The sequence below is a fragment of the Aspergillus novofumigatus genome (genome assembly GCF_002847465.1).
Source record: "Aspergillus novofumigatus IBT 16806 chromosome Unknown P174scaffold_1, whole genome shotgun sequence".
Taxonomy (NCBI): domain Eukaryota; kingdom Fungi; phylum Ascomycota; class Eurotiomycetes; order Eurotiales; family Aspergillaceae; genus Aspergillus; species Aspergillus novofumigatus.
The window spans coordinates 888559-916016 of NW_020194274.1; the positions used below are offsets into that span (position 1 = coordinate 888559).

General features: G+C 50.1%; 7 protein-coding genes across 7 annotated transcripts; 3 read left to right on the forward strand and 4 right to left on the reverse strand.

Annotated features, from left to right (window-relative positions):
- Window positions 1-531: 531 nt before the first annotated feature.
- On the forward strand, window positions 532-2398 carry P174DRAFT_363207 (purine-cytosine permease family protein; the record flags this gene model as incomplete). Its single annotated transcript, XM_024821904.1, has 6 exons — window positions 532-990; window positions 1052-1205; window positions 1257-1329; window positions 1378-1491; window positions 1557-2262; window positions 2315-2398. The coding sequence occupies 6 exons, from the start codon at window positions 532-534 to the stop codon at window positions 2396-2398; spliced, it is 1590 nt and encodes a 529-aa protein (XP_024686808.1).
- A 763-nt stretch (window positions 2399-3161) lies between these two features.
- Window positions 3162-4358, reverse strand: cox5b (cytochrome c oxidase subunit IV; the record flags this gene model as incomplete). Its single annotated transcript, XM_024821783.1, has 6 exons — window positions 3162-3244; window positions 3323-3413; window positions 3491-3591; window positions 3677-3835; window positions 4070-4120; window positions 4268-4358. The coding sequence occupies 6 exons, from the start codon at window positions 4356-4358 to the stop codon at window positions 3162-3164; spliced, it is 576 nt and encodes a 191-aa protein (XP_024686809.1).
- A 516-nt stretch (window positions 4359-4874) lies between these two features.
- On the reverse strand, window positions 4875-5984 carry P174DRAFT_455964 (SANT/Myb-like DNA-binding domain-containing protein; the record flags this gene model as incomplete). Its single annotated transcript, XM_024829381.1, has 3 exons — window positions 4875-4994; window positions 5071-5345; window positions 5378-5984. The coding sequence occupies 3 exons, from the start codon at window positions 5982-5984 to the stop codon at window positions 4875-4877; spliced, it is 1002 nt and encodes a 333-aa protein (XP_024686810.1).
- A 2961-nt stretch (window positions 5985-8945) lies between these two features.
- On the reverse strand, window positions 8946-19258 carry prp8 (U4/U6-U5 snRNP complex subunit PRP8). Its single transcript, XM_024828627.1, has 2 exons — window positions 11750-19258; window positions 8946-11696 (listed from the first exon to the last, which is right to left on the reverse strand). Exons 1-2 carry the CDS (start codon window positions 18973-18975, stop codon window positions 9221-9223), a joined length of 9702 nt encoding a protein of 3233 aa, XP_024686811.1. The 5' UTR covers window positions 18976-19258; the 3' UTR covers window positions 8946-9220.
- A 257-nt stretch (window positions 19259-19515) lies between these two features.
- On the forward strand, window positions 19516-20290 carry P174DRAFT_361493 (60S ribosomal protein eL34; the record flags this gene model as incomplete). Its single annotated transcript, XM_024821790.1, has 4 exons — window positions 19516-19539; window positions 19605-19618; window positions 19794-19917; window positions 20099-20290. The coding sequence occupies 4 exons, from the start codon at window positions 19516-19518 to the stop codon at window positions 20288-20290; spliced, it is 354 nt and encodes a 117-aa protein (XP_024686812.1).
- A 1406-nt stretch (window positions 20291-21696) lies between these two features.
- Window positions 21697-22096, forward strand: P174DRAFT_436608 (uncharacterized protein). Its single transcript, XM_024826085.1, has one exon. It carries the CDS (start codon window positions 21837-21839, stop codon window positions 21990-21992), a length of 156 nt encoding a protein of 51 aa, XP_024686813.1. The 5' UTR covers window positions 21697-21836; the 3' UTR covers window positions 21993-22096.
- A 2335-nt stretch (window positions 22097-24431) lies between these two features.
- On the reverse strand, window positions 24432-25931 carry P174DRAFT_381556 (forkhead box transcription factor). The gene is made up of 2 exons (XM_024823083.1): window positions 25050-25931; window positions 24432-24959 (listed from the first exon to the last, which is right to left on the reverse strand). The coding sequence occupies exons 1-2, from the start codon at window positions 25875-25877 to the stop codon at window positions 24465-24467; spliced, it is 1323 nt and encodes a 440-aa protein (XP_024686814.1). The 5' UTR covers window positions 25878-25931; the 3' UTR covers window positions 24432-24464.
- Between the last annotated feature and the right edge of the window lie 1527 nt (window positions 25932-27458).

A 27458-nucleotide genomic window follows, 5' to 3' on the forward strand; every position in this document is an offset into this window, starting at 1 on the left:
TCATTGGCATATCGATCGAGAACCCCACATATTACTCGGTAGTTACTTCTCTCCATCAAGGTGTGGAGACAATCCTTCGTCGGAGCAAAACTCGCTGACTCAAAAGATCCTCCTTCCCTCTATTACCAAGTCATCGAGTATCACACCGGTTCAATATATCCATTGGGCCCAGAAGCGACGTTCCAGTACATCTCTCCTGTCTTCTTAAATCTGCATCAGATAGCTTTCAAGCCTATCATGAAGACGAGTAGCCTGGTTTTGTCTATGGATCAAGGTATCTAGATAATCTGCCTGCATGAAGACCGGTGTTCGGCTTCAGTGTTGCGTCTCACATATCCTCTGGTGGTCATTGTCGCTAGTCGCATCGTCAGATTATCGCCAATGGTCCCTGGGTACATGTGGCGTCGCTGTTGTCGTTCTGAGATTATACGGTTGAACTTGATCTGGATAATTCCAGCGAAAGGACTCATGCGCGCTCTTTCAGCTTCTAGCCCTTTCAATGATATCTGAAGACTAACTCAGGGTAACAGCATGTCGTCTGAAATCGCAAATCCCTCGCTAGGGATGCACTCCGAAAAGGAGCCTTCGGGCTTCCGTTCCAAGGAGCAACCGACTCCTCATCCTCACAAGAATGGTGAAAACCATGGCGAGGGCCCCAATGGCCGCGTTATCCCGTCTCGCGTGGGCATGTACCTTAGGAGATTCGAGCAACAGCTCGTCGAGTATAACTTCGAGGCTCGCGGAATCGAACGAGTGCATGAGGGTGAACGCATGAAAAAGCTCTCCTGGGTTTCCTACACCCAGGCGTTCCTGCTCTGGGTCTCTATCAATCTGGCAGCAAACAACATAACTCTGGGGATGTTGGGTCCTGTTGTTTATGGGCTCAGCTTCCTTGATTCGGCGTTGTGTGCTGTTCTGGGTGCATTGCTTGGTTCCGTTGTGTCGTCGTGGATGGCTACTCGAGGACCTATCTCTGGAATCCGCACCATGGTATGTTCTCGTCTCGCCAAAGGGGTTTGCGCGATAAGCAGCTTTCTCTGACGGTTAGCAGGCTTTCGGCCGGTATGCAATGGGATGGTGGCCCAGCAAGATCGTAGTGATTTTGAACTTGATCCAGATGCTCGGGTATTGCCTCATTGACTGCGTAGTTGGAGGCCAAATCTTGTCCGCTGTCTCCCCAAATGGGAATCTGTCAGTTGCGGTTGGTGAGTAACTTGTCACTTATTAATGCTTGTCCTTGAATTAACAAGACGAAGGTATCGTGATTATAGCTCTGATAAGTTGGGTCGTTGCTACCTTTGGCATTGATGCCTTCCATTACTATGAGCGGTATGTAGAGCTTGAAAGAGTTGACAGACAGAGACTGAACGTATCCAGCTACGCCTTCCTCCCTCAGTTGATTGTTGTCTGCATCTTGTTCGGTGTCTCCTCCACGAAATTTGACCTGTCGACGCCATCAATGGGAGATGCTCGCACAATCATTGGGAACCGGTAAGTTTCCAGAGTGCTTGTTTATGGGCGGCGAAAAAGTCTTTGTTCAAGTCTGACAGCATCAGGCTATCGTTCTTTTCGATTTGCGTGAGTGCTGCCATCACCTATGCTCCCCTGGCGGCGGACTTTTTCGTCTACTATCCAGAAGGAACCTCCAAGTTGGCCATCTTCTCCCTATCCTTGTCCGGCCTGATGGTCTCCTTCACCCTGGCCTTCCTCGCCGGCATTGGGCTCGCCTCCGGTATCCATTACCACCTAGAATACAGCGCGGCATACGCAAAGGGTGCAGGCGCCCTCATCGTCGAAGGGTTTGGCCCTTTGCACGGATTCGGCAAGTTCTGCTCCGTAGTCGTTGCCCTCGGCTTGATCGCCAACACCGTGGCGCCGACATACTCTGCCGGTGTCGACTTCCAAATCCTTGGCCGGTACGCGGAGAAGATCCCTCGCGCTATCTGGAACACCATTGGCGTAGTCATCTACATCGTCTGCGCGCTGGCAGGGCGGAGCCACTTATCCGAGATCTTCACAAACTTCCTCGCGCTCATGGGATACTGGGTTGCGATCTGGATCGCCATCATTCTCGAAGAGCGGTTCATCTTCCGCTTGCGCAGCGGATACAACTGGTACGCCTGGAACGATCCGTCCAAGTTGCCCGTGGGCATTGCAGCCTTCATTGCATTCCTGGTCGGTTGGGCCGGTGCAGTCCTCTGCATGGCGCAGCTCTGGTACATCGGACCGCTTGCCAAGTTGGTCGGGGAATATGGCGCAGATGTAAGTGCTATCATCGTTCTCTTACCAGTAAATCCCTCCTGACTTTCTATAGATGGGCAACTATGTGGGATTCACATGGGCCGGCCTCGTGTACCCTCCCCTACGGTACATTGAACTCCGCTGGCTCAAACGATGAGTTTCCCGGTGACTGAGTATTTGAGCTACGACAAAAGGCTGTCACGACCGAAGAAATAGACATATACGATATTTAGAAAAGTAATGGCCAAGGAGAAGGTTTCATGGTGGGAATAATGTTAAAAAGTTCGTTGTTGGATTCCTAACGCATACACGTCTATTCCATAGCAATAATGCCATTGATGAGTTTTGATTATTGATTCGTTCCGTCACTGAAACCCGTACCTGTTAAAATTGCTGATGCCTAATTCAACGTTGATCGCACACTTGACGGGCCTAGCCACAAACGAAGGCACGGGGTCTCGGTCTACTTCCGGTTCCCCGGTACTCCCGCAGATCATGCCATACTCCTTAATCCGTACTAGGCCATGTCATGCCATCCAGCCGTGGTTGCATGTCAGCATGTGTCACATCCTTCTCAAATCTTGCGTAGACTTGAAGGCTGACAGGTCTGCCATGGAAGACAATCTACAGTATAGCAGTAGAGCTAGGAAGAAGAGAAAATCGACACAAAACAAACACCAATTGCACTCCTTTCAATCAACTTCGACTATATTCTACAAAAAAGAAAAATCACAGGGAGGTGTCAACAGTGAGGATACAACCGCCTTAGACGCGTGACAAATAAACGGTCAAAAAGGCCCGAGGTGGGAATAGTAGCTATTTTGACGTTTGCTGTTTATCGTCCGTTCTTTGCTCCTAAAATCTGTTCCGTGGAGTAACAGGCCACGGGACAGTCCCTCAATATTCGTAGCATGGAATATTTACCGGTACCAGTACTCAGGCTTGACGTAGTCGGCGAAAGTCTTGGGCTCCTCGTGAGGGGGGTGGTGGCTGTGATGCTCGTCTGCGAATAGATATGTAAGAAGCCGAAAAACAAGTGAAAAATAGAAGGCAAGCAGCGACATGAGGCAAGGGAACTTACGAGCATGGGGGTCCTCCTCAGGTCCAACATACTCCAGCTTGACGACATTGCCACACTCGGCGCAGCGCTCGATAGGACGATCACGAGATACCTATGGTGAGAGAGAAGATATGTTTTAGCCATCTGCTCAATTTGGGGGGACAGAGCCACGAAGCGTGCAATGCTTACCGTCAGCCAGACAGTGTGGTGAGAGTCTGCGGGGTATCCAGTGCAACCGGCGTACTGCTCGTCACCAGCGCTCTTGACAATGATGGGGTTGTCAAGAGTTCCTAATGACGCAAGCTTCGTTAGCCTCGATTCAAACGCGCGACACGCTGCTCCCGCGTCTCATCTCATGCAGCAAGATCCGCATACCCTTTCTGGAAGCATCGAGGGGTCTCATATCGAAGATGTCAATGCCCTGCATTTTTCCGATAAGTTCCAGACGCTCAAGACCGGTGGCCTGCTCAACGTCCGTGGGGACGGTACCGGGCTTAGCACCCGGAGGAACGAGGTCCTCTTCACCCTTGATATCTGCAAAGTAATAATAAAGTGTCAGCCCAATGCCTTGTTCACAATGGGTGTTATAGCCGAGGGAAAGTCAACGGGATCCAGTATGACGAAAATGCAAGAATGAGACCGAGAACGAGCCCAGTTGACACATTGCATAGCACAAATAGTAGCTCTGGATAGAAGCACTGATTGGGATTCTCGGCATTCTCGTAATGTTGCATGATGGGGGACCGGACACATCATCTTATCACCAACCTTCAAAAGGAAGAATCTTGCCCTCCTTCTTCACCTCATACTTCTTTTGGCCTAAAGCATGAAAAGTCCAATATTAGCCAGAGTACCATGCAGCATTGTCGACAAATGTTATCCATTGCCTTGTGCAGACTCAATTGGGCCACGCAAGGGACGATGGTGTCATAGAGGTGGTGCTGGCCATTCATTGGATTCACGTACAGCGGACGCCGGAAGAGGAAAAAGGACGAGCAGCAATGGCTCTGACGGGGGCGCGCCTTGCAAGGGCAAAAGCCGTGCGTTGGAGGAACATTGTCCTGGGCAATTGATGGTATCGCGGCTGGACGAGGGGAGAAAGGAGGGTTGGTGGAGAGGGAGTTTGGAGGTTCGAGGTGAGTTTGAAGCCGTTTCGGCCCGCTGACGACTGGAGCACCTGACTGAGAGCCGCCCAAAACCTCCCGAGTCGTGCGCTGCGCCTTACTCAGCAGACCCAACTGATTGGCTGCGGAGCTTCTACGGTACACCAAAAATGCCAGTATAGCATTCCTTCCCGTTCCGGTAGTCTATTTAGGGCTTAGGGTTAAATAATTGCTCCATGATGGCATCACGGCATTGCAAACGCCTTTGCTCCAAAAGACTGTTCTAATTCCTATAATACAGATATATACACAATGTTGTATAAGCATCTTTCCATAGCCAGCCATGGCTTCTCTCCGTCCATCCGTCACATAAGGGAAAAAGAGAAATTCGAGAAAGAAGTAGGAAATCCCACGCATCACTGACCATTCCCGTCTTCGTGTATCCTATATGATATCCATCAAAATATTTGTCACAGCTGAGACGCCTTTTCTCGACAAGCTGCTGGGGTAAAGCCATTGCCAACCTTCCCTGCGATTATTCGCCATCGATCATTCTCGTACTCTTGTATCGCACGCTGTAGTCGTTGAACCTAGACAGGCATCAGTTAGTACGTCAATGGTTCCTTTGGTAAAGTTGGATGAACGCTCCCATAAAGTAATGCTTACCATCTCATCGGTCCATGTCACATCCTTGGCCTTCAGCTTGGTACAATAACGAACTTGCAGCGTGCCACTCGTTCGACCAGGAAAGAAATCGGCAATTTGCTTCCACGTCAGGTTCTTGTTCTCTTTCAACTCAACCAGTAGGGCGTCCTCCTCTTGCGTAAATTTAAGTTTCGGGCCTCGTGGCCTGGGAGCCGGATCAGGCATGCCTGGTTGGCCCACCACACTTGGTAGACCAGAAGGTATAGGAGACGTTTCCACGTTCATGCCATGCCGCTCTGCAGAGTGAAGCGATGCCTGCGGGGTAGACGATGGTGGTGATGTTGTTGGGGCAGCGCCATCGACTCAGGTGGCCCGAATCCATGGCTCGGCATCGGTTGATGGTGGTGGTGATGGTGGTGTTGTTGTGGCGGCTGCTGTTGCTGTTGATGGTGTGCTTGTTGCTGTGAAGAATCGCCTTGGACAGAAAAGAGCATCCCAGGGGATTGTGCTGTCTCTGTAGAGGCCTGCGTGGAAAGCGCTGACAAGCGCGGGCGAACTCCATGGTCCCCGTAGTCACCCTCGCCTTCCGCCTCGGAATGGGGTCGCTTCTTGCCGCGTTGAACTGGTGGGATCTCGAAGGTGGTAGGGGTGTACTGCATCGGAAGCTGTCTAGGGAGCATGTGCGCTGGTGTGAGAACAACGGACTGGGAAATGTCGGGATTTGCTGCTGGGAGAACGGTCGTGCTTGCATGATGTTGCTCGTATGCCGTGCTGTGTGGGCTCCCCTGCGGGAACGGAGGGTTGGCCTCTTTATGACGTTGAAGATGCGAATGCTGCGTTTGGTAGGCGAGTGCGTTCTCATGCCCCTCCGGTTTAGCATGTTGGGCATAATCAAGAGCATAATCTCGGTACGGATCCGCCAGCGTCACAGACATACATCGGCTCTGCTAGGGCTCCGAAGCCCCGGCAGGCTATTCGATCTTTTATTAAAAGCTTCGAACGAGATCAGACTGTATAGATGATCGGTGACTGGGTATTGCGACAAGTAAAGGGGGAGCGCTTCGTTTATGTCGGAGATTGCGATGCGAACGTTAGCTAATGCGAGGAGCTGCAACACGAGATGATACCGCCATGCACAACGACAGCGAGACCCCTCGAGCAAACCAGTCCTACCCTGGCTGGTCACCAGCGATGTGGTACGCGTTGATACGCGCTGATACGCGCTGACTGTCCCACTGGTCAATACGATGGAATATATCCAGATGATGATGAGCTGGGGGCGCGAATAGAAGCGTGTGATGCATCTCGAGTCGAGAAATGTCCAGGGGCAGGAAGGGCCATTTAGGCCTTCTGTATCTGATGAAGGTCCAGGCTGTAGCTTACTTGGGGTGAACTTGGCAAATGGAAACAGCTTCCTCTTACCAGGGTACGTTGGCCAGTTGGGTCTCTGAAATGGAATGTTTTAAACTCGGTCGTCAACGCACTGGTTGCGATGGGTCAGCTTTACCGGATCGAGGCAACGGACAGCTCAGACACAGAGCTCAATTGGCATCAGGGGTGATTAGATGTGGAAATGGAATTTTCGAGGCCCTCCTTGTCGTTACTGAAGGTGCAAGGACACGGAGATAAAAGAAGAGAAAAAGGAAATTACAAAGACCGAGACAGGCTCAGATAAATCTCTCATAAGGCGCACACCCTGTTCGGTAATAGGCCGCAGTCTCTTTATGCCGGCCAACAATACAGAGTAATGGACGCGAAGACACAAGAAAAGTTCTAGAATGAAACGGGTATTCAGATGGTAGAAGAGAGGCGGAGTTCATACATCACAGAATCGGCACAAGGCAAGAAAATCGCCCATTCGACGGATCTGCGTTTCCAGTCAAGCTTACCTAGCTTGCAGATGGGACCTAAAGCATACAATGACGACTGCACTCGAACAAGGCAATTTAAGACTCTGATTGAGAAGTATATTGCTCCCTGCCAGGCTGCCCGATGACTGCCAAAGTATGGCAGGTTCCGGAAAGGTCAAGAAGGCGGGAAGCAAACCGACAGCAACAACTAAGCTTGAAACACTGCGCTAGACAAAGAGAGTCTCACAGAGTCTCATTTTTATCTTCTCTGTCACCATGCATGTATGTCTACAGGATCAACAGGAGCGGAGACAGTCAAGCCCACTTATACCAGGGCTGGGCTAGGATAAACTAATGCTCACCTATTGGATACGAAAGATGATGAGCAGGATGCTGGGAGTCGGGTTAAAGGGATTCGCTTCAGATACCGACATGTCGTTGACCAGTTAGGCTGAAATAGCCAACGCCCCTGGTTGACCATCGAGACAAGACAGGGTGGTACTTTGTGTGGCAGAGACTCCACTCAAAGACAAGCCAATAAATGAGAAAGGCGCTGAGCACATAGGAGCAACCGGCGAAATTCCCACGAGGTAAGAGGGGGTGACAAGAGTATCAGGACTACTAGCGCAAGGATGCTAGCTAGCTCATGGCTGGTGTTAGGTGGGCCGTGGCCCTGCTGGGCAGTTCCAGCCTAGCGTTCTGACTCGAGTGTAAGAGAACGATCCCGGTCTATAGGTCCTGTAGGTCTCAAAAAACGGTGTGGGACCTCGGGGTAATGTCACGAAATCAAGCTGCGAATGCCAGGCTCCGAATCTGTGATAGAGTAAGAGGTAATGCTGTCAAGCAGGAGATGTAGTATCTCACACAGGCTAGTGATTGTGACCTGAAAATGTACCCACCCAAAGTTCCCTTTGTTTTATTTTCATCGACAGTTTCCCTGCTTCTCTTTGGATGGATTTTCCTTTTTCTTTCCTTCTTTTTTCTTTCCTTTTTCCTTTTTCGCCGGAACGGTTGTCAGAAACTAACAACGGGATACCCGAGTCCCCTGCAGCATAAGTTCGAGACCGTCAAAGGACTATCGAGGGAGCTTCTCCCGAGTTTATTCCGCTGAGTTCTTAGAAATTTTCTGACCACTTGGATGAGAAGGGTAAGCCCTCCCCGACTAACGGTCGGATTTCAATTGCCTAGTTTCCGAGAAGGGTTGTGGTCCGTGTACGTTCGTTGACTTGTGAGCTGTGACTCGTCGAGGGGCACTTCAACGGCCGTTCTCATGAGCTTTGTCTAAATCTGTCGAGGTCGCCATCAACGTGGTGTGTTTGACGGGCAATCCGTATGCGAAGTAAGCTAGACCCGTCGGTTGATTAGAATCTGTCATAGCGTACGCTGGTGGATATGATCGCAATCTTCGGCATGCTTTGCGATCGATGATTTCCACCCGCATCTCACTACTGTAACACTGTTGGGCTGCATGGATTTTGACTTTGGTTTTAAAGTCCTTGAGGCAATGGTGAAACGGATTTTCGCTCTCGCAAAAGAAACCGCTACTGGTTGGCCAAGAAAAAGGAAAATTGAGGTTTGCTCGGTCCCCATGGCTTAGGAGAAACTGTGGCCTACACCGGAGCCAGCCGGAAGGAATGGCGTTAGTGCCTTCGAAAAGGCTGAGCCAGAATGGAACAGCAGGAAGCTGGGAGGTTGGGAAATGGCCTGAGTTGCTTTGTAACTAGTCTGCTGGGTAGAAAGACAGATAGACAGGAAGAGGTGGTTGTCAATGTCGACGTAGCGGTTGGTGGGATGATCTGAAGCCATCGTCAAACAATCAAATCATCTCCCAATTAAAGATGCTTCCAGCCCAGTCCAGTCTCAAGTCTGTCTGCACTAGACTGCACTATCCGGTTTGCCAATCCTTCTAAGCCCCGTATTAATTTTAAAAAGAGGATACTGGTCTCTAATCCAACTATGGAGCATAGTCGAACTGCTTATCAAGAATCAAGCAAACATCGAACTCGATAGAACGAATCAAGTCTCAGACTAGATCGACCATAGAATATTAATCAAACAACTGATGATTGTACTAACTACTGTACATACATACAAGGCCCCAGTATTCATTTCAAGTTGTAGTCTGCATCGCATAAAGATGATCGTTCCTCGCTTTTCTGGCCATGGCTCGAATTATGTCGCCCTAAAAAAGAACACATCGATGGGAAAAGCAAACTCGTCGGTCATGCTTGTGGAAGATTGCAAGAAGGGGAAAACGCCTAGAGATCAGGGACAATAAGACAATATAAAAGAGTAAAAGGGAATCCAACACCAGACTTGCTTTAAGCGAAATTATCGGAACGATCAACCCAAATGTCCTCGAGTTCAGCAAAGTTCTGGAAGTGCAAAGGACGATGTTGGTCGTCATAAAATCTCAAAGGTGTATCAATCTTGACATAGACAGGTCGCTTTTCGACGCTGCCGAACGAGCTTCCCATGAAGCTATAGTTCCACACGTTATCTTCAGGGACCAGGAAGTATCCACGAATCTTGTCGCTGAGCAGCAGTTGGCATTTCTGACCCAGGCTGGTCGAGAACCCTTGTGGTTGGTCAGATGTGGTGTCTTTGTTCTCAGCTCCCCACTTGTAACCCTGGGGCGTCAGTCCCCATGCTGCAAGGGAAACTGATCCAGGGGTGAACGACACGGTCATCGTGACGGTCTTCTTGTCCCACGAGGGGTGAGCATTCATCAACCGTGCATGCTGAGTCACATCCATAGCGGTCATGTAATGTGGCTCATTGCCAGAGATCGTGTGGATGATACCGAGAGGCTCAAGCCCATTCAGATACTCATGCTGTGGCAACTGTTGGGGCAACTGAACATCTCGAGTATTTCCGACTTGCGGGATCATGACAATGGTTCGTATCTCCTTCACTTGGTTGTTATCGGGAGGAGAGCTACCGTAGAGATACCCAGCAACCTGCACTCGAAGATCGGCAATGGTGATGAAGCGACGAAGGATGTTCTTGGGCATGATATAAGTGTAACCTTCCTCTGAGACATCATCTGACGAAATGTAGATATTATTGGCCCTCGTGCGAAGATTCGATGTCGCAATTGCCCGTGTGCGCCATTCGGTCTTCGAAGCAAACGACTGCTGTTCGTATTGAGACGTGGTCGTGACGATGATTTCTTCACCGCGAACATTCTGCGTCTTCGTCGTGACAGCTGTGAGCTGCTTCGCTTCCTCCTGCTGCTTCTCAATTTCTGCGGCCTGCTGCCGCTGAAGTGAGGGCGCACTAATCTCCATACCAAGGATAATGTCTCGGACTTCGCTGCTCGTCAAGCTCTGCACGTTCACGTTGTTCTTCTTTCCATAATCGTTCAGAATCAAGTCACGAAGTTGGACTTCAACCTTGATCCAATCCTCGTCCGATAGCGTAGGCCAGATGTGATGCTCTTGTGTAATTACCGTCTTGTCAGGTCTCAAGATGATCTTGGCCTTGTCGATATTGACGTGCAGAGCTCGCAGAATAAGAATCAGTCGGGAAAAGGCGGTATACGGAGATATGGACTTGAGCCATTCATCGTAGAGGTTGAAGAGTACCATTTGTGGCTCGGTTGCCCGCAGAATCATATCTGCCAGCTTCTCGACCTTCATGGCAGCCTGGAAGGGCAGCTGGAGCTCAGAGGCACGGATGGAGATGTTGGGGAAGTCGAGCAGATGGACTTCAAGGGGATCCAGAAGACCTTTCCGAGTGACAATGAGCTGCTTAGGCTGTTCTTCCACAGGCAGAGACCGAATGAGTGCTGCAACTTCTTCGGCTGTCTTCCACTTCGCCAATTGGCCAAGACGCTTCTGACCAGCCCAAACGCTAGTGTGAATGATCTTGAGGAACAATTGACCAGTCCGAGGGTTGAAGATGAAGATGGCACCGTTGATGGGCTTTGTGGTCAAGTTGCCTTCGAAGGTCTTGTGAATGGTGACACGGTAGACATTGGTATCGTCAATGAACAGTTGAATCTGCGGACTGAACAGCTCGGAGTAGTTCTGAGAGTTGAGGAACTCTTGGTTGCTTTCAGACGCATACAGCTGCAGACCCTTTCGAATACGCTCTCTTAGTACGTACAAGGCAGGGTTTGCCTTCATGATCTTGGCCATGGCCTGCTGGATGAGAGTCTTCAAGCCTGGGAAGTACTGCCCGTAGGCCGAGTAGAGGTTGTATGCAAGATCAATACCGATCATGAGACCAGTGGCGGAAGGATAGATACTCATGCTATCGGTAGTGTAGTCGAGGTACTTGGCGCGGACATATCTCTCGATATCGTGAGAATCGTAATCGCCGTATCTCAACTGCACATCAAGCCAGAACTTGTTGGTCGTGGTCGGCTCGTAGACGTCTTTGGTGTCGAACAAAATGGACGGTCTAGTCACGTTCCACTTGTTTGTTGCGAAGAGCAGGATGTCTGCGCACGAACTGTTCATCTTGTAAGACTTACGTGGGTGGATAGTCTCCTTCTGGACAGCTTCGATGCCCAACTGCTCGAGTTCCTGATCAAACACCTGGCACAGGTCCATGACAACGGATTCGTGGATCTTCTGCCACAAGTGCGCACGGAAGATCTGAATCAAGGAAATCTTCAAAGTCGGGATCTTGCCGTGCAAGAAGATACCTGTAAGATCAAGCTGCACCTGGAAACCGACATAAACGTTGGCACGGTTGATCGTGGGAGACCACCATAGGGTGAATCGACGGTTAGGAATCTGGTTCAAACCAGACCGCTGAGCATTGGTAAGCTTCTTAAACTTCATCGACCTGAACTATTCGTTAGCAAAATGTCCACAAATTAAAAGAACGGAGGCACAAACTCTTCAAATCCACTGTTATGCAAGACAAGGTAATCATGTCGCAGGTAAAGCTGATCTTTGTCGACTCTAAAACCAGCCCACTCCGTGGTCTGCGGTTCAAGGGAAATATCTTTGATCATGAAACTATGGGTTTGGGGCATCAAACGTTCGACGCCTTTCTTCCGTGCAAGGAGACATGGAACCTCGGCCACGTTCCCAAAGATCTGGGCAAACAGCACGGGAAACTTTGTCGTATGAGCAGGGTCCCACATCATGCGCCGTGTCGTCCAGACACTGAGGCCTAGAGAACGTGCCAGAGCGACAACGTCCCAGAAGAGCTTGGAATGCCAACGCTCACTCTGGGCGAAGCCAAGCATATTCTCTGGATACACATACCAACCGTCACTGTCGATGAGTCCTGCGAGAACGGCCAGACGGACCGACCGAGAGTTCTTCATGTAGATCGATGGGATATGCTTCTGGTCTGTTTCAGGGCCTAATCCTGGCAGAGTAATAACCCCCAAGTCTTGGAGTGCCTTGCGGAGTGAGTTAACACGGCTACCTCCAGACTCTGGTTGTTCCACAATGTTATCAAGAAGTTCATCTTCCTCCTCGCCAGTCAAATCTCCATATGCTCGACGACCCGTTCGCAAGCGGTGGTTCCGACGACGATTGGATAAATGGCACTGGGATAGCTGGCTTTCCGGCTCCGGCCGAAATCCTTCAGTATCGGGGTTTTCCAACTCATCCTCATCGTCGTCGGCTTCCTCATCCTCACTATCGGTTTCGAGTAGGTCGAGATCAGGATCCTGTTCTACCATCGAACCTTGGCTTGGTTCTACCATCGAATCTTGGCTTGGTCCTACCATCGAACCTTGGCTTGGTTTTGCCATCGAACCTTGGCTTGGCTTTTCCGTCGAACCTTGGCTTGGCATGGGCTCTTCAGACTGCTCTGCCTGTTCGATCAACCGCATAAGTTCAGAATCGGTGGTAAGCTCTGAGAAACCGCTAGAAATGAGCTCAGGAATTCCATCAAGGCCAAAATCGGCGACGTCGTCCGAAATGGACTCAGGAACGACATCAGAGTTCGTGTCGCCGACATCCAGTTCGGAATGTCCGGCCATCGAATCAGGAACAACCGAGATGCTCGAGGCTTCGGCCTCTGATCGGAGAGCAACTGAAGGAACCTCATAGGAAAGCGGAGTTGACGCTCCTGACGCATTACCAGAGGAGGTCAAAGCTGAAGCGGACCGAGCCACAGGAGGTCTCAAGGTAGTCACCGCCAATGATTCGGACAAAGGCTGACGCTTTCGACGGGGGGTGGTTTCGGTACTCGAAGGCAACTCTCGCTTTGGTTGCGCCTGCGACTCTGGACATGGGGACGTAGGTAGTACCAGTTCAGGCTGTGCGATATTCCTAGCAGCAAGCCGTAGCTTCCGAATGGTCTGTCTCGCTTGACGAACAACCGGACGGTGGTCAATGGTGTCCGGATTGGCGGGTGGGAGCTGACGGATCAAAGATGTAGGGTTGGCGACAGTCGCATACTTCAATCCACCGTGCCATACGAGGTGCATATCCAATTCAGCAGCATGGTTCACGAGGAACTCACGAACCGTCTCTTCATGATTACTGTAGATAGTGGTCTGCCTACGGTTCCCATCGCCAAGCCAAAGCCCCAGGAAATATGGGTTTACCGGCACTGCCTGCTCAGGCAACTCGAAGCCAGGACTTCTGAACACGCGATACCGACTCCGTTCTTCAGCACTAAGGGCAGCGAACTCAGCTGCCGTCATTTCAACGGTGTCGTAGCGTTCTGCTGCTGAAACCTCAGGCAGCTCGTCATCCTGGTCTCCATTTCCTGGTGCCTCAGCGTTCGTGCTTGGCATTGACTCGAACGTATATGCACGTCCGTATTTCTCGTAGTCCCGGGAACAAAACACACGAAACTTGAGGTTGGACCTGTTCTTGTTCCACAAAAGGAATATGTTTGGCAAGTTGCTGTCGACCCGAATCTCTCCGCCTTTCCCATCAGCAGACTTGGCAAGGAACCGCTGACGAAGTGTAGCCAGCGTAACCTCACCTTGCGAATAGAGTTCACGGCTCTTCGCAATTGCAGCAGAGAAAGCATCCTCCTTAGTTGGAAGGAAAACGGGTGGGTGGTCTGGATGGCCCTTGATATTCGTTCGTTGAGGGTTTCCCCACGCGTAAGTGAAGTAGACGCCTTTCCGCTGAGGATTGGTGACGGAATAGTTCTCTTCATGAGCGGTAAGACCAACAGTACCATTGAGGACATTCCGCAGCTTTTTGGCGCCGGTCGAATTACGTTCGGCATGGAGAATCCAAGCGATAGCACTCTTCAACGCAGACCAGAAATCCCCACGGTTCTTTACGAGGTTGTTCGGTCGATGGGCGGCCGCAGGGCTGGAACTTAGAATCGGAAGGTCACCAAGCCGGTTTTCAAAACGTTGGGTATGACCCTGGATGGATGGTCCAGTATACACGTTCCTGGCTTTCTTCTCCCGATGAAGAACCAGAATATGGTTTGGCGTAACCACAAGATCCTCTTTGCTTCCACCGATCTTAATACGGTAGAGACGGTCTTCACCACTCACAATGTTGAAAGCGCGGCGAGGACCGCCGTCAGGACCAAGAAGTAGGTCTCCCTCTTTAACATCCTGGACCTCAATTTCGCTACCGTCGTACCGTAGCAGCCGTGTTCCCTTGGCAAGACACGCTCTCTCCCAGAAGAGACCCTCCCAAGATGGAAAAGCAGTTGCCTTGAACAAGGTGTGCTCGAGAATTGTCTCGACACCACCAAGTGCTTGGATGACATCTGTGCGGTAGGCGTTCAAGTTCCAGAGTTTACCGTCATGACGTTGACTTGTCCACCAGAATGGATTGCTCTTCATCAGCTGGTACTGCTTGAACTCAGCTCTGAGACGGAAACCTTTGTCGAAGCTGAGTGTGCTTCGGTCCTTTTGGAAAAGAGTGTTGATACGAGGGAGACCGCGATCCCAGCTATCTTCCAAGTCCTCCAAAGTCAGACGGCGATTCTGCTGCTGAGCTTCCATCCGCTTCTGAGAATATTCCATCCAGACTCGCTGAGAGTCGATGAATTCGGCCTCCCATGGAATGATGTATCGGAAGATGTTAGGAATGAGGGTCTCCTCGTCATGTGACATACCCGCTCGGAAGTGAGTAATGCCGGTATCCGTCTGCTTCGACCACCGCTTGTCACTGGCGGGAATCAAAATATGAGAACCCGAAATCATGCCCAGGCCACCTAATTCCTTTGGCGTGTAGAAGACCGCAGGAGGGAAACGCGAGGGCATCTTGGAGTTCAGACCAATCTTAACGCGAGTCTGAATCTTGGTCTCACATTTGACAATCGTGTCCAGGAGGTTGACGGTGGAGACAGCAGCTTCACGGTAGTACGTGAAGAGCGCAATGAGAGCGGTGTTCCACTTGTTGGCGATCTTGGTGAAAGTGGTTGAGCCTGAGGACATGAGGATTTGACGGATTCGGTTGTTGAATTTCTGAATGTCCTCCTCCGTTACTTGCAAGAAAGCATGGGCTGTGCGTTCCTTGGTAGTGTTGTCTACTAGAGACCACACACTGTCCTTGACCGAGAACTCCTCATTCTGATTGCGAATCTTTGGCAGAATACGGACCTCAAATCCACACATCGAGAACAGCAGGTTCGGGTTGTCCTTGCTGTACACGCTAGCAAAGGTATCATCCCATTCAATCGTCGTAATTGACCGTGGCAGACGGTTCTTCAAGTCCCAGAATGCAGCGCGACCAAGGTTAACATCGTGTCGCATGAGACGCATACGGCAATCACGCGGCCAGCACTTCTTGTTCTTATATCCAATGACGTTCTCGAAATTGGGATCAGGATTCTCCGTAAGGAAGCGCTGGATAAGATCCCTGGACTCGTCGGCGGTGAATCTGAAGAAGACCCAGATTTTGTCGACGTAGCGAGTGTACAAACGAATGGGATGTCTCGTCTCTGTGGCACGGTCTCTGAATTGCAAGAAGTCGTTGGGACTTTGCGGCGGACCTGCCATCTCACTGGCTCTTTGCAATCCAAGAAGCAGCAGATCGATCATAAGACCATAATACTGGAAGACGAAGCCGGAGAACTGCAGACCCCTGATCAATCCGTAGCTGTTGGTATGGTTCATATCCTTGTAGCTCAGCTGCACATTGTTCTTCGAAGTAATGTAGTCAGCCAAGTTGTGATCCATGATCAAACGTAGCAAACGATTCAAGAGAGTAAGATCAATCTTCTCATAGACCTTGGATAACTCCGTTTCGATCATGACATTCGTCTCGCCATCGGCAGTTTCCCAGACGTTGGACAAATTATTGATTCCCTGGGCCCACTTGTAGGTCAGCAGCGGAGGGACTTCAGAATCCGAAGGTTTGATCCAAGCTGGGAAGAGATGGCGCTGCTCTGCCTGATACCAAAGGTACTGGTCCAGGTAGGCGTCCGTGATCTTCTCGATCGGCTCGACATCATAGACAGGGTTGATATTGTTGTAATTGTCGTTCATATCGATTCCAACCTCCTTGAACGCTCTCTGCGTGAGCAGGAATCTCTTGATTCGGGCCAGCGTGGTTCCAGGAGAGTCGTATGCCTGTTCAATGAGAGCAAGTTCTTCTCGCTGACTCTGGTTCAATCTACCCTTCACAGAGTAGGCCTCGCGGAGGCGTTCGAGAGCAAGAATAAGAATCTTGGTGTCATGCTTGTATGAGACACTCGGGAATGGAATGGGTGAGAACTTGCGAGACTCGAGCCAGTGCACCATGGTTGTGTAAATCGCCACCGCTTCTTCCGAAGATACATAAGGACCGTCCTTCAAGTAATTGTGCTGTCTCTCCTGCTCAGCCTTGAGCCAAAGTCGAGTCAGTCGACCAAGATTCTTCTTGGCAACAGTCTTATCCACGGTGGCACCGCGGCGGATACGTTCACGATTATAGTGTGCGACAGATATCCACCAATCGGCCTTGCTCTTCACATATCGCAAAATAATATTCTCGATAGGTGCTGGAAGCCCCGGCACCTTCCAGGGAATATTACTCTTCCAGCATCGCCATGCTTCAGAGAGATGTTGCAGAACTGTGTTGACTTTGTTCTGTTTGATACCTTCAGGCATCATGTCCATCAGATCTGCCATGACGGAGGCTCGCAGTTCAAGGTCGAAGTGCGACTCGACACGCTGCTTGGTGACGGTCTTGGCAACGCCCTTACTATGACGACCCTCAAACTGACGAGAAAGCAAGTTTCCAAGCCATCTCTCAAGAAGAGGAATGATACCGCGCATGAAGAACAGCCAAACGCGCCAGGCAGGGGCCCAGAAACCGCAACCAGGACCTTTACCCACAGGGCCAGAGTTGAACCGGTAGTAGATCAAATGCTTCAGGTCCTTGCAGGAACGGATTTGATGCATCAACTTGTACTTGTAACGGTACATACCGGTCAACTGGCCAACATGGTTGAAAGCGTACAGAATGCCATCGGCCAATTGAAAAGCATCGATGTTACCCAGACGGTATTGAACTTGCGCATCGACAATTAACTTTGTAAGGCGCAGAATTTCACGCATCAAGTGAAAAGCGTTACCGAAGCGGGACTTCTTTCGCTCCTTAGTGGTCAGTGTCTTAACTGGCTTCAAGTTGAAGTTGTAGTCGAGATGCAGATAGGTCAGGTTCTTTCGGTGAATCAAGAGGTTGAGCATGTTGAAACCCTGGCGGCAAACCTGGAGACCAGCTTCAACCCAGTCGATTGTCGTCTGCTGGAAGAACTTGGTAGATTTCAGAGTCTTCAACAGATTCTGCTTGTTCTGGGCCTTAGGCTTCTTCTTGTGCAACTCATTGAGCACATACGTCTTGAGAAGCTTCTGATACGAGACTCGGACCTTCACGGGCTGGCCCTGGGGGCAATGCTCCAGGTACCACTGCTTGACGAGTGGCACGTCCTGCGCGCGCACCATCTTCCCTGATCTCTTATTGAACGGATGAGGAGCCCACCACAGGGCGATCGCTGAGGCAGTATCAGGTGTGTACAGTTCCTCGTCAGCGAAGAAGGGTTTCACCTCCGGTGGGAGTTCAAAAAGTTCGTCCTCATTGTTTCCGGGTCCAAAGATCTCATCCTCATGACTGACTGTAATATTCTTGGGGGCGACAGAGCGCGACGAGATGGGATTGATGACAGGGTCGAAGTAGAAAGCAGGAAGGTTAGTGTCGGTTCGGACGTAAACGACTTGAGGATGAGAATACCAGGAAACTTTCACGCTTCTCGGTAGGGTGTTATATAAGAAAGGGAAAGCGACTCTGTACTCCGTCCGGATGGGTGCTCGGAAGATGATGCGGTCGATCGCATTGAATTCACTGAAATCCTCGTCATTGGGGTCGATGTCCTTGTACAAAGGCTCAAAGCGTGGGCCACCGGGGATGGCAACATTCAAGGCCTTTGCCGTAAGGAAACTGTTGAGGTCAAACATGTGAAAGTAATTCTGGTCAACCACATCACTGAGTAACTGATGACTTAACCGGTAGAGAGTTGCCATCTGCGGAAGGGTCAAATTCCAACTCTTATAGCTTGGTCCATTGACATGAGGGGTATCAAGTAGCGGCCGCTGATCGTAGAACCACTCGTACACGGGGGCATCTTCGGATTCGTCGAGCTCCATCTGGACCGGCTCCAAGGGCTCAACGTCTTCGATATTCTCCGACCACGATAGGGGAGGTTCCTCGTCATCGAAAGGGGGAAAGCGCATCCGCTTGAAATGTCTGCGGTCGCTCTTCTCTCGCCGCATACACACCCACATGGTAGCCCACTGCGCATGGAAAACCGGTTCGATGACCCTCGGGGTCTCGTTCACGAGCGTAAGGCAACCATTCACATGGTACAGCACCTTGACCTCACGAGCCGATTCCCAAGGCATGGGCATGTTCTCCAGCAGCTTCAGCACGGCGTGAGGCATGAACTTCAGCGCGCCGAGATAGCTGCGCTTCTCATTGCTGAACTTCTTCTGTGATACGTCGCCGATATCTCTGACAATCTTCCGCAAGTGCTCCGGAGGCATGTCTGCCTTGTGTGTCTCAACGAACCCGCCTTTCCGTTTCTCTCCAAACCGATTGCGCTGCGTCCGCAGCCATTCGTTCTTCTTCTGAGCAAACTTTGCGACATTCGGATCTGCTGGGGGCTGGTACCCTGGCGGCGGCGGCGCCAAAGGCATGGAAGGAGGGGCTGCACCCCATCCGGGGGAGGGGGAGGAGGCAACGACGCCATGGTGATGGCGATTAATGAAAGAAAGACGCTTCCGACTTAAGCCGACTCTGATAATGGAGCAAAGTCGCGTCAAACCACGTCGAGAAAAATCATCAAACTCAAGATGACAGCATCGACGGGACTTCACAAAACTGATGGCTATAGAGATATATTCGTGTCGGAAGGATGAAATGATAGCCCCAAAGAGAAAATCCCAACTCTCGAACGATCCGCTTCTCACAACGGGTGGATGGAAGACGCTGTTCTGGCTCCTTTCTTGGAGATGGGCAAGCTTGAACAGAGGTGGCGGCTCTACACGGAAAGACGCTAGTCCATATTGGTGTTAGCGCAAGCTCGCCAAATTTGCGCTAGCGCGGCCTTCCAGGGCTCCGAGCGAAACCCACACAAATCCAGATGACTTTGAGAATTCTACGAGGACAACGACGACAACCGACGACGCCGCCGCCAATCTCTTGATCACCGTTTCAGAGGTTCAAGGACAATCAAAATGGCGAACAACAGATTGCAATACGTGGGTTTTCATAGTGGAATATATCTTTTACTTCGATGAAATGCTGATTCCCTTTTTTTCTACAGCGGAGACGGAACCCGTACGTTTGAAATTCCCTCCCAGAAGTTCACAATCCTATGCCCTCTGCGTCACTTTCATCATCGGCGTTGTTCGCTTTAATTCAGTGGCATATCGCATGATATTTGGCGCGACGAGACACATCAGTTCCGAGTCTGCCCTTGAAAGCACGATATTGATAGGTTTTTGTTCTACAGGTACAACACGCGGTCCAACAAGGTCCGCATCATCAAGACTCCTGGCGGCGAGCTCCGTTACCTCCACATCAAGAAGAAGGGCACTGCTCCCAAGTGCGGTGACTGCGGCATCAAGCTCCCCGGCGTGAGTGCTCCCGAGTGAAAATTCTGGCTAGGAAGTGATCTCCTGTGCGCTTTTCTGGGTGTCCTTCGATCGTCATACTGTTGAGTCACGAGATGACAAGTTCGGGAACGGAAAGCGCACATTTGATTGCCTTGAGCCAACTGATAGGAAGATGAGCAGGATCACTGATTACAATGCTTAGATTCCCGCCCTCCGCCCCCGTGAATACTCCCAGATCTCCCGGCCCAAGAAGACCGTCAGCCGTGCCTACGGTGGTTCTCGCTGCGCTGGTTGCGTCAAGGACCGTATCGTCCGTGCTTTCCTGATTGAGGAGCAGAAGATCGTCAAGAAGGTCCTCAAGGAGTCTCAGGAGAAGGCCGCTGGCAAGCGCTAAACGGATTACGTTTTGTTCTCGGTGTTGGTCTTTTTTAAAGTGGGAAGCGAATGATATGGAAAAATTCAGCCGGGTACGGTTCTCTTAGAGATAAAAGATGAACAGACACGGCTAGCATGCGAACCTTGTATGGTCGTGGCTATCAATGAAATTTCATTTTCACCATGAGTTATCAGCTCTCCCTGTCACTGTGTTGATCTGTCCAGAGGGAATACACGAGAGATCCAGCGATGAAATAATGATCACGCTCGTCAGAGAACCATTTCACTCTGTCCGGATGCGTAGCTTTCCACTTCTGCAGACCGACCTCATTTGAATATAACGTAGTTACGGATTACTCGTTGGTCATTAAGAAATCGTTTCCTTTACCTTACGACTCTCAAGTCATCTGTTCAGGGTTCAGATAAAGATTTCGATGGTCATGCTTGAATAGTCAATGGCAGATTGCCAGCGTCTTCCGATGTGTTGAAGCCTGAATCGTCAGGCATCAATTGCTGTTGAAAAATATGTTGGAGCACGATGCAACGTACTTGCAATTTCTACTCGAGCGAGAAGAAGATTTCATGGACCCAGTCAAAATATTGAATATTGTCTAAAAAGAATATATATACAGCACTGACATTTGGAAAAAGCGTAGGTGTGTGGAAATGAGAGTCGGGCACGACAATATATTTCCAGAAGAGGGTGACTGCTCGTACATGTGCTAGGACCCGACACCTACTGCTCTGGGTACCACCGTGCTACATTGGCAAAACGTGAAAGGGGAGACCAGATTCTTCACGGCGGAAGTAACGATATCCTTCTCGAAGAGCGCACAGATGGATGAATGATGCCGGAGCTCCCTCCTCGTGATCAATAATACTAGTCTACCGTCACGATCAGCGTTCGACAAGGCAACTATCAACCTGGTAGATTGCTCTTTTCCACCCTATCAATCCGTAAGAATATGAAACTATGTACGGGATGTGGATCATGTCGTACATATATACGCATCCTTGAATTCATCACCGGACAAATCGTGTCGATGTATATTTGACAATATCCCTTTTTTATCCACATCAAAGTACCTTCAGGTACCGAGACCGGGTGAATCCTGGTCGGCTATTAAGACGGCATGCAGCGAGCTAGTACATAGCTGAGGGTCTAACAAAGTGTTCCACGGTTGTCAAATCGACTGCTGTACTGTAGATCTTGGGGGATCTGGCTGGAGAGAGTCGGTCATCAGCTCCGAGGGAGGGCCAATGATCCCCGTCAGCACGAGTAAGTCATGCATCTATCGTTTGAGGCTTTACGACCTCCACTAATCTGCGTTTCTAAGGATTTATTTCCGACAGAAGAAAGACGCTGCGCTGTAAGTCCACCGTCCGAGAGACATTGGGACGTAGTACTCTATCAGTAGATAGAGTTCTGTCACTGAAGGCTGATCGACAGAGGAATGTCACCTGTCAATTATGTAACCAGCCATGGAAAAATCACACATGTATACCTTTTCCGCTCAGACACATGATGCACATTGCTGTACAGATTGCACTGCTGTAGGCATCCTATGGAAGCGGTGTGGACGTCACTCAGCTATCAGCCCCTTCTTCTCGCGCTCCAGGTACCCGTGATTCTCGTGAAAACCTTGCCTTCGGTACGAAACCGGTCGTCAACCGGACTGGTAATGCGTGCAGCCAGCTATACCTGCGTGCTGATACCCTGAGGGATCTATAATAGCATCCACATAAGCAGATCCTCCACGGGGATGTAGAAAGAAGATCATATGCTCAGGGAATGGCGGAAATGGGGTTGCGTCCCCGATTGACCTGTAAACATTAGCAACTATTCTCTGCAACTGCAAGAGGGGTGAGAAATAAGTATGCACCGAATATAACCTAGTCTAGAGGCTGATACGGGATCTGCTATTTCGGAAACGAATCCCTGCTGTGACAACCCCGGGCGTTTAAGATCCGGTGAGGACAGGTGGAAGGAGAATTCAGGCAACCCGGTTATAATTGTAAAGGCAACGAGCTAGTCCGAAGTGGAATCATGTTCTATTCTTTGATGAACAGCATGCACCATGAAAAACATCCCATAAACCCCAGTAACATAAGCAGGGAAGACAAAAACCACATGATGCACAACAAACAAAGAGACGGAGGAAGACCGCGGTCTGCACTACTCTTTCACCTTGAATCTCCGATCATGGCGCTCAACCTATGATGCTAGTTCATAAGACGTAGAATTCATCAAGCACTTAAGAGTCGATCACCATACGGAGTATGCAGCCCGCCAATAGAAGGGTGATGAGGAAGCGGCGGTTTGATCATTATCGGTTTCTGTAGTTGTAGGACAATGGCTGGCTAGGCCGTATCTCGGCCCCTTGCCCTCAAGTAGACTACGTCAAGCAGCTTAGAGTTCGGAGCGGGCCGCTGTTTTCATAGAAAACGATCGTTTGGCTTTTCTTTGAAGCTTTGAAAGCATGAAGTAAGTGATTACTCATGGATATGAATGGATCGATTCACTTTGCTGAGTTTGACAGTGGAGTTCATGTCGCAAGTTCCTGCAGGAAGAAGCAGTCCAGCTCGCAGACAACTAGAGGGATACTGTAATTACTCGAGGAGGAGTGTGTCATCATACCTACGACCTTGAATCTCATTGTCAGATGTTAATGACCTTGATCAGCGACCCATGCCAGGGGATCTGACATGGATGCTCATCTCAACCTCCTTTATCCGGTACAATCTACGCCAGAAGAAAAACGGACATCGTACTCGAACCATCGAATAACAGAGCACACGAGAAATGAAACCCGTCGAATCAAGTCCAGAGCCTCTCCGAATCCACAGCGGTCACTCTGTCTGACGCTGTCATTGCGCGCCATTGGGCTTGGCTGCATTACAGTGCCAGATTGACATCCACGAAGTCGACTGAGATAGTGAGAGTAAGGAGCTACATCCCAGTTCGAATCGGATGTGACAGGCTGACAGCATTTACATACATGAGATGTCAGGCTCTAACATCTAACATGTGTAGACTCTATCTATCTTTCTCTGGATACTTGTCAGTTAGGCATTGTATGGTACTTTTGATAGCCGTCTAGCAGAGTTTAATTTTCTGCGCTAAAACGCCAATGGTACATGCTTAGAGCGTTAGGGTCATCTAGCGCGCTGGCGATATTCGGTCTTCTGGAGAGATGACTCGCCAGCTCTCCATGTCGCTTCAGTTAGACGAACGAGATGACAACGCAGTCTCTTCTCGTCTCGTCTGTCTCCGGCGTAATGAGGGATCGTCCAACTGTCAATCGACCCCACCTGGGGACCTTTACTTACATATTCCACATACACCATACATACAACATGTACACACCCCTGAAGATGCCACCTTAGCTCCCTGTTATTATCAACGGGATGCCTTGCGTATGTAATCACAAGGCAGAAACACCACCAGCCCCCGACTGTATGGCTGAAAAGTGAGCTCGAGGACGGCTGAATCTTCCGCCGAATGGATCGTTTCGGATCGTTTCTGCCTCGTTCTATCTGCATGTATTATGTCGGCATGCTTTTTGTGTTCTGACTCGTGTACATGAACGATCTATACGGAGTACGGAGGACATCGGGCAGCATCCTCCGTCCTCAATGACGCGGGTCCTACGACAAGCTGACATGGATGCTTGAGAGTCTGTCCGGAACTGGCATTACCCTATCATTATCATCACCCATCATCGTCGCGTCAGAGTCTGCAATTGTGTCCACATGATCGACAAATCAAATCAGCCTGGAGAGGTAATAGGACCAGGACACTTAACAAATAAGAAATCTTCAACGGCCGCCAGGAACTTTTTCGCTCTTAGTAAGCCAGAAATGTAAAAGAATATGACATTGACATGAATTCATGAATAAATGCTAGCTGGGACTGAAATAGTCAGCCACAGTACATGCTTAGTTTATGCAAGTCAAGTAGCAGAGCACTGGCCCTGGTGTCTCGAAAATCTGTTTGACTGTGGCCCACTCTCTCCTCTCAATAGTCCAGAAATTATCATACACTGAGCTGAAGATCTGATGAGGGTTCCGGGCCGGTCCACCAGCCATGGTCATTAACTGTAGGTAATCAATGAGGGAGCAAATAGACTCCACAGCAACCCCCAATCCCGCTTTCATATGCAAAACAATACTCTTCGCTAGGCCCCGCCATGTCATGGAACATAGGGGTACAGGGAGGGGGCCTCCGTACAGCCAATGACGCTACCCAAATTGTACTGTTCCGCTGACTGTCGATGCATCAGCGTGGCCGGACCCGACGCACGGGTTGGTGACACTGTCGCCACAGAAGTAGCTGCGCGAAGGTACGGAGGGCGATTCACCATCTGTGACGGTAGCTGCAGCTGCAGCTGCAGAGGGGCGGGATGCAGATACAGTCGTTCCCTTTGTGCAGCGTCCTGCTGGCATCCTGTCATCAAAAACATCTGGCCGCGATACTTGGCTGCAATCTTGGTCGCCTTCCCTCCTTTGGCCCCAGATCGTTGGCGCTGGGAAGCCGGCGGGTCCGAGCCCAAAGGCCTCTTATGATTCGCTTGCTTCCTGTACCGGGTAGTCGACTGGATGCCTTTTCTGTAGGCCTCGTCCGTGAGGCGCCAGTAGTTCACGGCCTTTTTGCCATTGGGAGATTCTACCCTCACGGCTTCAAACCCCTGCGAGTCATGGCGGATCTTAGCACGCAACCCCAACAGAGATCAAAACAAAGAAAAGGTAAAACCATGGAGATCTGTGGGATTACATACCGCATTCATTGAGAGATTGTGCCGGATACTGTTCTGCCATCCCTTTGAGCGTTGGTCTCTCCCCTTGCTTGTATTTTGCTCGAACCAGCTGTAGATCTCTTGAAGGGTACGCTTTCTATCAGGTGCAGTCTTGAGAGCTTCCGCGATCAAATGAGAATACGGAAGGTCTGTGGGGCCACTGTCGTCTGGACCTGAATTCCTTTCTTCATCATTGCGCTCGTTTTCTCGCTCAACTTCTGTTCTCTCACGATCGATATGCTGTGGAGAATTGGAAGACGTAGCTGACCTTGTTGCAGGAGAGGGTGTGGTATGCATAGTCTCAGACTGTTGTGGAAAGTGTTCAGCTGCTGGTGAAGGCGTAAGGTAGATCTGAGAATCAGGGCCATTGCGACCGTGGCCTTCTACTCCATGAATCCAGTCTGACGAACTTTCAGTCGCACGAGAGCATCCAAACTGCGTATTTGCCTGGTCCGGTCTGGAGTAGGGCGCCATGGTGTGAGACGTCCTTTCATCACAGTACGAAAATAGATAAAGACTTCCATCTTTTGGAGCTTCCAGCGGCGACGTAGAAGCACTGAGGGGATAAACCTGAGTCGTACTGAGCGCCCATGGGTCAGGAAAAGTGAATGCTGTCTCCAAGGTCTCTGGGCTGCTTGAGCTTGAATTCATCCACACTATCGAGCAGGGATTGGAATTATCAGGATTCTCTGCTAAAGAGCCATCAGAAGAAGGGAATGATGATTGTGAGAGCTGTGAAGAGTAATGATGATAAGCTCCGTGGTCAGAGCAGTTTGCGGGTGAATCGTAGGAGGGAATGGAGTGAACCATATTGTCTGGTCTTAAGACAAACTAATGTCAATCACAGGCTGTTTTGAAACTCCACACAACCTTGTTGAACTGACATCAGAGGATAATATCCACGGAGAAGAGATAATAGTAATAGAGTTTAATAAGGTGTAAGACTGGCTCACAAGAGAGAGAGAAAGATCAAGCGCACTGATGAGGGGATGGCCCCGTTAGATACAGGGAAGAGTAGATCAGAATTGTGGAGAGTAAATACGAAAATAAAAGAGATACAAGCCAGAAAATTCGAAGAGCCCCAGAAATTGACAGGTATTCCAAAGACAAAGAAAAAGGAAAAAGAAAAAGAAAGAAAAAGGCGGGACCACTGAGCAAGAGAGAAGATGCACCAGGTCATTCAAGGTGAACTATCATGAGGTAAAAGCGTAGAGTGCCAGCTCATACCTAAACTTGACGTCCTTCTTTCTTGTCGCCTTTTCTGCTGCGGACTACCCGACAGATTCATGCACATCCGGCCCCAACGAACAAGGGAAAGTCTCTGAGATGTTGGGGGACTAGTTTTTGGCCGTCACGCGTCCTGAGTGTGGTAGACTCATACAGTGGTCGTGCTTCAATCCATTCCTTCTACAGGAAATGCTTTCCCAGGCTGTGGAACAGGGATCCAGTATAGGGACGCAACTAATGACCTCCATGACTGTGAAGAGACTGGATCTGGTACTACAGAGGGCTGCAACGGATCGTTCAGTGAAATTTTTACAAGCTAGGCCGACCGGGATTAGCTTAGAGCTCGCGGATAGCGGACGCCTGCAGAGAGTCTTGCTATGGTCCATACTTTAGTGGGAACAAGCCGAAAATGGAACTATGAGAGCAAGGAAAAAGTAAAAGAAAGAGACCAGGACACAGGCCTTTCTGGAATCGATATTGCCACAGGGTCTTGAGGAACCCCAAGTGCTTCTCTTTCAATCCATCCTGCAGATACTCAAGCAATTCCTCTGTTCCCCGTCCAGCCGGAAGCCGTCAAACGGCCTGCAGGTGGCATAGGTGTCACATAGCCGCCCCTTCACCACAACACTCTCCGTTTCAATTTCGTGGCGACGATCCGAAATGCGACAGGGTGCCAAGGATGCGTTGCAGGCTCCCACGTGATTTTCATCAGCATCTCTCGAAGTTGAAAAAGTTACGCATCTTAAGCGTTGCCCCCCAAAGGAGGAAACGGATGAAGAAGTGCAATACTTCAAAGGGGTTGCAGATGAGGCGGATTTAAGCATCAAATAGTGATCTCCCGCACGTGGAACCTCTCATATGCGAGTGTGGTCATAGAACCGGAGCCAGACCCTAGTTGACATCTCCGCAAGGCAAGGTAGGTTCGTATGACACGTCTTAGCCCTTCCCCTAAGGTACCTTAAAGTCACCGTGGTCGGCCGTCCTGAGATCCAGTGAAGAAGCGGACGGTTAGTAATTCCCGGCCAATCATAGATCAGGATTTCCTCTCGCAGCAGATTGCCCTGAACCGAAATATTCGCGAGTATGGAATCTACCTGGTCCAAGGTACGTAGTTATTGGGACATCGAAAGCGAGTGACCACAACCCAGACCGTCCAAGAGATAT

What these genes read in the sequence shown, in the direction of transcription:
- P174DRAFT_381556 (XM_024823083.1), bottom strand. Translation starts at nt 25,877, where the DNA reads ATGGTTCACTCCATTCCCTCCTACGATTCACCCGCAAACTGCTCTGAC. An exon ending in ACAATCTCTCAATGAATGCG is followed by an intron (nt 24,960 to 25,049) that starts GTATGTAATCCC and finishes CATGACTCGCAG; the next exon opens with GGGTTTGAAGCCGTGAGGGT.
- P174DRAFT_436608 (XM_024826085.1), top strand. Translation starts at nt 21,837, where the DNA reads ATGGAAGCGGTGTGGACGTCACTCAGCTATCAGCCCCTTCTTCTCGCG.
- prp8 (XM_024828627.1), bottom strand. Translation starts at nt 18,975, where the DNA reads ATGCCTTTGGCGCCGCCGCCGCCAGGGTACCAGCCCCCAGCAGATCCG. An exon ending in CATAACAGTGGATTTGAAGA is followed by an intron (nt 11,697 to 11,749) that starts GTTTGTGCCTCC and finishes CGAATAGTTCAG; the next exon opens with GTCGATGAAGTTTAAGAAGC.